The sequence below is a fragment of the Ruditapes philippinarum genome, unplaced genomic scaffold (genome assembly GCF_026571515.1).
Source record: "Ruditapes philippinarum isolate M1 unplaced genomic scaffold, ASM2657151v2 ctg2340_1_1_1_1, whole genome shotgun sequence".
Lineage (NCBI taxonomy): Eukaryota > Metazoa > Mollusca > Bivalvia > Venerida > Veneridae > Ruditapes > Ruditapes philippinarum.
The window spans coordinates 16,759-28,137 of record NW_026866290.1 but is presented as its reverse complement, the minus strand read 5'-3'; the positions used below and the strand labels follow the sequence as shown (position 1 = coordinate 28,137).

At 31.6% G+C, this 11,379-nt stretch overlaps 1 protein-coding gene across 1 annotated transcript; it reads left to right on the top strand.

Moving 5' to 3' along the window:
* The first annotated feature begins 268 nt into the window (after positions 1-268).
* Positions 269-10,236, top strand: LOC132732010 (uncharacterized). Its single transcript, XM_060718346.1, has 7 exons — positions 269-719; positions 2,105-2,192; positions 4,081-4,239; positions 5,564-5,694; positions 6,635-6,731; positions 7,730-7,888; positions 8,329-10,236. Exons 1-7 carry the CDS (start codon positions 402-404, stop codon positions 8,448-8,450), a joined length of 1,074 nt encoding a protein of 357 aa, XP_060574329.1. The 5' UTR covers positions 269-401; the 3' UTR covers positions 8,451-10,236.
* The last annotated feature ends 1,143 nt before the right edge of the window (positions 10,237-11,379 follow it).

The following is an 11,379-nucleotide window of genomic DNA, read 5'->3' as shown; positions in this document are numbered from 1 at the left end:
ATGCACAGACTCGATCATTTTGTAACGAATAATTGATAACATATTATCAAAATGATTTATCTCAACTGGTGAAAGGTTATAGCTAATGTAAATAATTGATGCAATGACGAATGTTATCATTGTTTCATTTGGCACCACAATTGTCGATTTTTTATTTGGCTTTTGTGCATTAGCAAACTTTATTGATTATGCAAACTATTGATGAAGATTAACACGCATTTGCATTTTAATTGGATTGTTAATGTAATTGGTTCAATATTTAACTTTAACTTCTCAGTTTATATCCAGCAATTTCAAGAGCTCAACAAAAATAGATCTGGATTTTATCTGCGCAACAGTTCCATAGCAGTTTGTATTCTCGTTTTAAACTTTGTCATAAAATTTTGTTTAATGTAAGAAAAATGAGGATTCATGCTGGAATAGTGATTATTTATGCAGTTTTCCTTCAAACAGTTTTTTCAAGCACGTGTAAAACATTTCAAATAACAAAGGACAATCTTAACATAGCCTTAGTTGGTCATTCTGTGCTGGAAATAAATGATACAGACCATCAAGAATGTGCTCGGACATGTATGTCATTGAAAATATGTAAATCTATTGACTATGACAGAACGAAGAAAGCATGTAAATTGAACGATGCTGACCGGGAGTCTGTTGACACGTCGGAGTTTGAAACCAAAAAGGGTTCAATTTTCTCTGATATCAGCGAATGGCCTAGCGTAAGTATCTTAATGTTTTCAATATAGACAAAGACGCACCATTGCATGAATAAATATTTTCTTCTAAGGCAATAAAAGGCTCATTATTTTCATTTTTATTTCTCAAAATATTCATATTTCTTGGCATTCTTTTATGAATTTAAACAAGTTACTCTATTGGCCGAGTACCTAAACTGTCTTTTTCCCCTGTTGCTTATTTTGGGCCATTCATACATTTACAGTGATTTTGGTATTTTGTATGGAAGTCAAATACTACTTTGTTTCCAATTTGCTACTTTCATGACATATTATTTTACATTTAGTGCTATTTTCTTCATGCGACACGGATATCTATCAAGCAATTACAGCAGTGGTATTTTGACTTCCATACAAACTACATGTTTAATCCTTGCCAAAATTCAAACGATCAATGGTTGGTCTGTTTATTACTAATGAGTAACTATTTGGAAAACTGTAACACAAATAAAACGTCTTTGTAAAAAAAGCAAAAATGATAGAAATTGGAGACTAAATGGCCCTGTAACAGCAATTCATGATCGATATGTTCCAGTAGCAAGACGAAACATTTAAATAAAGTTAAAATAATAACACCGGTTAGTCAATAACATCATTTTTTAAATAATATAATACAATTTAATGACGTTCATTGAAAACCTAGCTAAACACTTATTCCAGTGCGTAACGGAATTAGCTCTAGGGAATTACACCTAGTGCAGTGTATAACAGTTTAACTACGTAATATTCCTATTTTGTTATAAGTATTTCACAGTTTAAGGTGAAAAAAACATACATATCACTTTAACACGACGTTCCCCTGAGCCAATGCCTGGAATGTTCACAAAGTACCGGCAAACGATGTTTAGCCTGGTTTTCGAATTTGTAAACACTACCGTTATATACTGTTCACCTCTAATCATTGCTCGTTGGTATTTGAGTACACACAAGGGAAAACATCACAATAATGCCCTTTTACTTAGTGGGCCTATTATTCAATCATTTAATTGTTTTTCTTTGATTTTGATTTCCTTTTCGGTTACTATTATTTCTTCTTATGAATCATTTTATTGATTAGCCGTCCGTCGTCTGCCTTGCGCCCTGTCCTGATTTGTTTGGGGTCCTCCTGGGCTCCTTTCCACTGGTTCTTGTTGCTGGGTCGTTTTGTGTTGCGTTCATTGAACTCCGCCTTTCCTTGTTGATCTTGTTTATCTTATTTTGTATTTCAAGAACAACAATTGTTATTAATTTTTTTTGTGTGTCTTTATTAAAATAATTTATTATTTTCGTATTCAATAGCTAAATCATTGAACAATAACAACACTAGTTAATTAAACGATAAAAACATAATGTTCAGTGTTTTGTTAATTGGGTCTTCACTGTTTCTTCAGGCAATGGTTAGAAGTTGTAGCACAAGGCCATGTAAAGCCAACCAAAGATGTTATCATAAAGGAGATTCCCATGAGTGTAGAGATATAAGTATGTTTGATCTGCCAAATAATATAATTTATTATATACTTGTAAATGAAATATTGAGAAATATTGATTAAATAAAATGCGTATTTTCATTTTCCGTATTTTCACTGTAAAAATTTATTTTTCACTGCAGTGAAACATTTTTTCCGTATTTTCACTGGTGTCATGCCGGACTACTTACTTCTTAATTCTGCTAGTACACAAAAATTCAGGGAAAGTTCTGTTTCAAATTGTAATGTCAAAATTGAATAAATCGTATAATAGACAGAAAATATACAAAAAAAGAAATCAAATTCTTTCTATAAACACAGGTTAATTTTCATCTTGTGGTATGAAAATTATGATATTTCACTCGTGGCTACCGCCACTCATGAACTATTTATTTTCATACCACTCGATGGAAATAAATCCAGTATTTATGGAAAAAAACTTGAATATCCTCTATACTTCGAATGTAATAAATTGTTACGTAATGAATTTAATAAATTATTTTATTAGTAAATAAACTGTTCAGGTATCAAAATGTAAATGTCAAGTATTTGTATAGCTAGATTGGAAGGCGCATTTTGCCTACAAAATTAAAAAAAGGAATAAACATTTCATTCATAAGAAAGGAAACAAGAGTTTTTTTTATAACGTTTAATAATGGCTTAAGATGAAAAAAGGTTTTTTTTTTTTTATCTGAAGAAGTCAGCGCCGATCGTGAATTAATTTATATTAAAAGTAGCAGAATATATAATTATAATGTAGTATTTTTACTTCCATACAAAATACTATCTCACTATAAATCTGCTACATGTAATTGCCAAAAAAGCAAAACGGAGGCAAAAGCTGGTTCAGGTTATTGGTCACTAGGTTACCTTTCTGAAAACAGAACACAACAATATTAAAAGTTTTTACAATTAAAAATAAATAGAAGATATCAAGTTTCTTCTATAAATACAGGATTTATTTTCATTGATTGGTATGAAAATAAATAGTTCACGAGTGGCGGTAGCTACGAGTGAATTATGATAATTTTCAAGCCACAGGATGAAAATAAAACCTGTATTGATAGAAAAAAACTTGAATTTTCTGTTTATTATATACGTTTTCTCTTTTTTAACCTGATGAATAGAAAGTATTCCCTTTTAATTTTGTGTATTGGCTGAATTTAAAAGAAAGTAGTCCAGCAAGACACCAGTAAAATACGGAAAATATGTTTCATTTCTGTGAAAAAAATATTTTAACGATGAAAATTCGGAAAATAAAATATGCATTTAATTTCGTCAATATTTCTAAATTGTTAATTTATAAGTATATGATAAAAGCATTTCTTGGGTGTAATTGTCATTTACGTGTCATGTCTTATTTGTAATGAGGATCATACTGATTTCTTTTTATTATGCACATCTTAACTCATGTATGAAGAAGGTTTGAAACATGTTTTATTTCTAGTTCGCCTAAAAGCTCATTATGCCTAAAAATGCTTTATTTTACATTCTCAAAAGCTTTTTAATTTTTATGTATTCTTATGGTATTGAAAAAAGTTAACCATTGGCCAATTACCTGTCTGAACAATCTCTCTCATGTTGCTTTTTGGCAATAAGTGCAGTTATAGTGAATCGGTATTTGGTATGGATGTCAAAATACCTTTTTTGTTCACATTTTTGCCACTTTTATGACAAATAGTTTCAAATTAATCGCTACTTTCTTCAGGTAACAAGCACCTACCATTCTCTAAAACCATTATTTAGATATTATTACATTCAAGTTTGCTCTTTCTACAAAAGTAAAAATTTATTTGTTTCTGAGGTAACTGTGTCGGTAATTGAACAAACAAATGCAGGTGTCATAAGAAACCTTATTCAGTTAAGACAAGTTTGGAGTTATTCCTTATATATATTTATAGCTTGTGATATTGGTCAGGAAATACACAAGGGGAAATTGCTGGTAAACGGACATAGCCTCGACAAGGCTTCGGTTAAATGTGACGATGGATACGTTCCTAGTCAGCCTGAGGTGAAATGTCAAGCGTCTGGAAAATGGGAAGCCGCAACTTGTAACAGATGTAATGTATTACTACAAGGCAATCTTCTTGTAAAAATGCATCATATTTAAATCTGTTTTACAGTGTAACATGAAACAAAGCCTATTGCTTGTGTTTATGGTATAAAGCTGATCCATACATTGACACAGTATCATTCACTGGTAATCTATTTATTAAAGGAGCTCCACTGAGGTCAAAAGGTCTAAAAACATAACATTTGAAATTTTTACTTTGGTCATTTTTCACAATAAAAGTGGCTTTTTCTGGGAAAACGGGTGCAGGGAATGAACTGGAAATTTGCACACAAGTAATTTGCGCAAACCCCTATAAAATATGAATAATAGTACACGAGCCTCGGAAAAAGTATTTCCAGTCTCATCATATCTAACAACCTCAGTGGAGTCCCTTTAAACATGTTAAATATGTGCTGAGAGATATACAGAAGCACAGAGAGGACATGCCAATCTATTTTTCTTTTCATATCTTGTGTCCACGAGATATAACCCAGATACAAAATACTTTCTCATGGTCACGAGATGTAACTCAGGAGAAAAAAAAAACACCCACAAACATCAAAATGCTATCTCATGGCAACAAGATATAACTCAGAAAAAAAAACCGAAAAACAAAATGCTTTCTCGTTCCTTCAAGAAACAACAAAGAAAAAAAAGAAACAGATATAACTAAGAGGAAAAACAAACAAACAAACAAGCAAAGAAACAAACAGAAAACAACAACAACATAAAAAACAACAAAAAGCAAAATGTGCTATCCCGTGGTCACGAGTTAGCCGACTAATCAGATAAACACATCTAAGTCGTGGTAACGAGTTAGCTGACCAATAAAATCGAAGATGCGTTCGAAGATAGACCTAAAAGCTGATTGGCCGACTAACTCGTGGGGACGAGCTCAGATAGCATTTTTTTCCGAGTTATTTTTCGTGGGAACGAGATAGCGATTTTTTTTTGTTTTGCCTCTAATAATGCACGGAAGGCACCTGACGTCTTCCTCCACCAGTCAAGCTGGAACGTCGCCATATGACCTATACTGAGTCAGTGCGACTAGGGTCTTTAAAAACCCATCAAAAACAATCATACAAACATATAACCTGATATAGTTTTATACGCTTAAACAAGTTCATAAATTTTCTATGTTGGCAAACAATACAACATCAAAATGAAAAACGTCACGTACAAAACAAAATTTATATATCTGTAAATTCATATGAACGCCATAGATTTGTCATTAATTCAAATGCAAATTGCTTCATCAATTATTGTAAACTCGATGCATTCATTTGAAAGCTAGTTTATGTTTTAGTTATTGTTATCTCATTATTGCTCAGTGAGCGACTGTAAAGAAATTCTTGATAAATTCCCGGAAGCAAAAAGTGGTTTGTATGAGATAGAACTATGGAGGTCTAGGAAGATATTGATTGTGAATTGTGACATGGAGACTGACGGCGGCGGCTGGACGGTATGAAAAGTGTTGAATTAATTTAAAGGGACTCCACTGAGGTTGAAAAGCCTAAAAACATAACATTTGAATTTCTAACATAAATGAGCTGAGCCACTTTAAACAGAAATATTTGCAAAGATAGTTAAGAAATATGCCTTGAAATAAATTGAAAATCGTATTTTTATTCTTTTCTTAGCTCGATTTGAGTGAAAAATGTTGAAACGCTTTTCATTTTGGATCTTTTTTTACAATTTTAATAATTATTATTGAAAACAAAGACCGCGAAAGATCTGAAATTTTGCACAAAGATTAGTGGTTTAAACCTACATCAAATGGTACAAATATCTGGAAAAAATATTTTCAGTCCCATCATGTGGAGTCCCTTTAAATATTGTTCAGCAAATATCGTTTTTTCCATTCTTTTTTCTGTTTTCTGCATACTTGAAAGCTGAAGTCTCAGGTTGAAATCTTTTCAAGTCTTAACATCTTGTAAATAATTGAATAACTAGTTAACAGATATATAAATCAATCAATGTATTTGTTTAAATATGTGCATAGTTAATGACTTCAAATTTTTTTTCCAAAGAAAGTTAAACACACAAGACATATATTGCGAATAGTACAACACTAAAAAGAATCTTAAGATTTAAAGGTTTAAGTCTATTTTTTGTCTAATTCAATCTTCATCTTATAGTTTTGAAAATATATACACGTTAGTAAAGACTAGGTACATCACATGCCAATTTGTATATAACAGTTAACTTCTTAAAATCTGAACAATTCATATCAAGCTTGATACTTAACGGTTCAATAGTTCTTTGAAAAACACCATCTACGTCTCAGTATTAGATGAAACTGGAAGTTGTTACGTGACTTTGAGCAACGGTAGTTTCAATTTACTGAAAATTTATCTATTTATCTAAATTATACTGCGTTTATTTCGTTGAACTCTTTGTAGATGTTTCAAAGGCGCTTCGACGGGTCCGTCGATTTTTATCGAAACTTCTTAGAGTATGAAAATGGGTTTGGAAACGCAGAAGGAGAACTGTGGCTAGGTAGATCCATAATTTATGGTTCACTTGAGTATTTATATTTAATATTAGTGAGCATAAATTGTTAAAGTAAACGATATATGTTATTATATTGTATATGTGCCCGGACATTTGTGCTTTTAAAGATAAGGTGACAAGCTATGCCAAAAAGAAATATATTGTTTTCCAATAGCTTGTCATGTTTGCGGGCAAGACTTTCTTAATGTATGGGGGATGTCATATTATCCCGCACGCTTATTTAAATTTATAACTGCTCAGTAGCCGAGATCAGAATGCTGAAGTATTTCCCGACGACTTTATACATTTACACGTGCAATGCAATGATTTTTTGGATAATTTCTGAATGTCACAATATAATTGAGCAACATTTTTTGTATTGTTACGTTGTTCAACTACCATGAAAACCGTAAAGAGGCTTAAAGTTAAGTTGTCATATTACCATTAACAAAAACATCTTGCGTGTTAAGATATCCTTGTTTTCAAATGTTTCAGTTTTATTTTCGTTCAATTTTGACGATTTGGTTAATTTTGACACTTTATGTACATGTAATAACTGTTGCAGCAATACACTTTCTTGGTTTCTATGTCTTTATTATGATTTGTTCATATAAGATATTGATAAAATAGAAAAAAATGTATAAAGAAAATAATGATTTTATGGCAATGCAAATGCAATGACTTGTATTTTAATACAGATTGTAAGCATGTTAATAATTTCATTTTATCTTTGCATTTAATAGTTTACAACTGATAGCAGGCTATCATACATACATCATTTGGTATCGTTGATAAAAAAGTCAATTTATTTATATAATAAGACCATCGTGTATCAAATGAATCTGTTTGAATTAATAATGTATAGGCTGTAACATTTATCATAAGAGACATTTTTTTGTATTTTTCTGTGTGTCACAATATGACTGTTTTGTTTCATTTTTTTAGATTTTGTTTCGTTTTCATGATAGTTCTGCATTCATGTACCACTGGTTTATTTATCATAGGCCTGAAGTACATACAAGAATTAGCTGACAAAAGTCGTTCAGAAGTCCGCCTGGACATGACAAATCACAACAATGACACTGGGTATGAGACCTTTCGGGAGTTCAAGTTGACAGATGGAATAAAGTATAGACTCATCATTGGGTTACGCGAAGCATCAGGTATAAAAACGAAATTATACGAGTGTTGATAATTGCTGTATGAAAGATAAAATGTACTAAACAAATATATTTTTGACTTATACAGATTTCATTTTAGTTTTAATTGATATATAAATTTAAGATCCTGAATTAAGTTTTGCCTACATTAGCAAAACACAATTCTTAAATAAAAATCAATTATCTCCTTACATGTTTTGTAATATTACATACATGTATACATTTTATCAATGCACATTGACCATTATCTTTATTAACATTACTCAAACAAACAACGATAAAGGCAACGAGATTAACTTTCAGATGGAACATTCAGTTTTAATGTTTTGGTGACATTGGGGAATCTTACTTTGTCCAACTGTATGACTGACAAAAATCGTCAATAATACTAAAACAGGCTACATATGGCATCATGCAGTTAAAATCTTATTTACCTTTTTCAGACAACATAGCAAAAGGTTTATGGTACAGTAATTTAGCTGCGTTTTCAACTTTTGACCGTGACTTAGATTTCGGAGGATCACGTAATTGTGCTGTTGATCGACATGGAGCCTGGGGGGGATAAAACCATGCACATACGTTAATTTCAATGGATTATATGTCCAACCAGGTGAAACATGTAAACTTGCTGGGGCAGAAACCGGTGTTTGTGCACAATGGCATGGAGGGTTTAAAAGTGGAGGAAAATTAAGGAGATCTTCAATGATGTTGAGAAGGACATAAAATGTGATCGAGATCGAGATCAACAACTAAACTCAGACATTTGAGAGGTCAAATTCGTGAAATTTTGATTGATTTAAAATTGATTCTGAGAATCTTTCTTTTGAAATTTACAAATAATTGACAATAATATACACCTGGAAATAAGTTAAGCACACCCCTGAAATATAAAATTGGTTATGATTGAAAGCGCTGTCATTACATGACGACTTAATTGAGCTAAGAAATAGTAATGTGGCGGTTACATACGTTATTATAAATCTGGCTAAATAATGTGTTTTTATATTACGTAATCGTCAACATTTACCACAAATATCCAACTGTTAATGTTTTGTAAACGCTCTAACACCATGCTTATAAACACTTACATTTTTTTTTTGTAAAAACAACACATTTGCTTCTGCTTCAATAATTTGGTTCAGAATAAACTAAACTCATAAAATGTACTGGTTTATAAATACTTAATTGGTATTTCTACTGATCAAATTACTATTTCTTAGCTCAATTTATTGCCAGGTGTGTATAGTATAATTAAACATCGCATTAAGTGTCCGTATTCAAAAGATATACCGCTCAATTGGACATTTGCTTACTTATGCCATAACATGCTTTTTAGCAAATATCAACCAAATTTTGAAAAACATAAAATACAGAAAAAATTGATAATTATTGTAGGGACAGTTTTCATAGTGACACATTATTCCGTCCTGATATTGCTATACCTATTAACTTATATTAAGGATTTAGGTACCTCAAGAAGAATTTCATTTCACATGTTTACAACTTGACTGACAACATGTATATAACATACACACATTGTACATTAGAATTGAAAGATATTGGTAGAAACAAGTTTATATACAATTTTGCATTTTACTCTTTCTTAATTGAATTACAATAATAAAGTTTTATTTGTTGACACGGAATGGACAAATAACTGATTCTATTATCTCATAAACGACAGAGATATAGCAAGTATTTTGGATTCTACACTGGCTATGGTACAGGCCGGAATATCGCGCTCGAGGGTAAATGTTTACGGCATTAACGAGGTTCCGCTGACCAGTTACTACCCCCAGGCTATATTTTCGTAGCTGTGACTACAGCCGGTGTTTGGTTCTTTTTCTTGCCTATGACACATTGATCATGATTAGGAAAGAAATTACGGAAAGAAATATGTTCATTCAGATCTTTTTCATTACGGCAAAATGACGTCCTTCTAAGAAAGCAATCTATACATAAAATGCGCACGGGAGTGGCGTCATTTAAGGCACGCGACTTGTCTTACATGGTGGATGTTAGACAGGTTTTCCTAGCACCGGTGTAGCGTGAGATTCGTATGACCTGTTAAAAATGTAAGATCTTACGAATTCCACGGGAGGGTTGTTAAAAATGACACACGTGAGAAACATAAGACTATTTTAGTGGAGAACATTTCCTGTTGCACTTACATAAAATACTGTCAATATTTCATGGCATCAATAAAATAATGGTTTAAACGAAGGTGTTTGTCTGTATTTACGAGTTAAGAATAACATTTTAAATCAATGTTCGGCTTTTAAATAGTTGTCATATCGCCGCTTGGATGGTCACGATTTTTTACAAATTAATATGGATTTATGTACATGTATTTCGCATGTTTTGAAATAAATAGTAGGTCACTCCTAAGATTTTTGAAAACAAAAAAGCTTCTACTGTAGTGAATGTCTATCTATGAGTGAATTATACAAATCCTGAGTAGCGAAATGAAATGATCTTGTTTCGGGCCTAATAAAACTCGACCGGAGCCACAAATCTTACTGTAAGGTTAAAATCTTCCTGATCTAAAATTATCATAAGAGTTATTTAAAAAGGGGATAACACCAGTGTGTATAAATAAATTTCATAAAAGGTAATACTTCAACTTACGCCTTTTTAAAAATGCTGTTGCCTTTAACCCTAAAATATCTTTTACCGGATTTGCGGTCCTTAACCTACATGCTAAAATTTCCGTTTCGCAAAGCTGTAAATATGGTGTCTGTCAATAGACCATGGGTCGGTAACACTTTCTTTAAGAAACACAGTGGCAGAATACTTATTTTCGGAATGGGGGTACCAATAATTTAAGGTTCACCAACTAATGGTACTGTCTTACATGAATTTCAGCAAAAAATGAAAGTTCCTGGCAAATTTTAAACGCAACCATGATAAGGTCAATAAAGGCCAAAATCTGTGCTTTAACTTTTTTAAAATTCCAAATATTTAAAACAAACAAAAATGTTTCAATCATGAATTATAGGTATTTAAATCAAATCTTTACTTGTCAAAATCATTAAGTAAAACTCTGAAAGTATAACCTGATCTGATTGTATGAAGAAAGAAACATAAAATCTCCACTAAAACCTGGAAATACCATATTACCAGCGTAGAAAGGGACCTTCCCAATCTTCACTTTGCAATGTTCTTTTATATTCATTTCTGCCAGATACCTTTATATCCGTCAAATACCATATTTTAAAAAATATCCGGCTTCTTTTATAATAATCAAAAAACAAATCAACAAAACCGTTGTACAATAATAAATTTTATCCATAATTTATTTTACTAATTTTAAGTTGGTAATTTTACTGTTTAATATCTTTATTGAGGGGGTATATAGTGGATTTATAGGTAGACTGACAGTAGAGAGGTCATATAGATAGTTTATAATATTAGTTCTTGTTTGTCCTCATCGTAGCTAGAATCGTATGTCGATAGATTGGTGTTTTGGTAGTCTAGCAGACTAAATAAACATG

Coding starts and splice junctions, on each gene's coding strand:
- LOC132732010 (XM_060718346.1), top strand. CDS start 402: ATGAGGATTCATGCTGGAATAGTGATTATTTATGCAGTTTTCCTTCAA. Junction 6,732..7,729: donor AGAAGGAGAACTGTGGCTAG/GTAGATCCATAA, acceptor TATTTATCATAG/GCCTGAAGTACATACAAGAA. Junction 7,889..8,328: donor TGGGTTACGCGAAGCATCAG/GTATAAAAACGA, acceptor TACCTTTTTCAG/ACAACATAGCAAAAGGTTTA.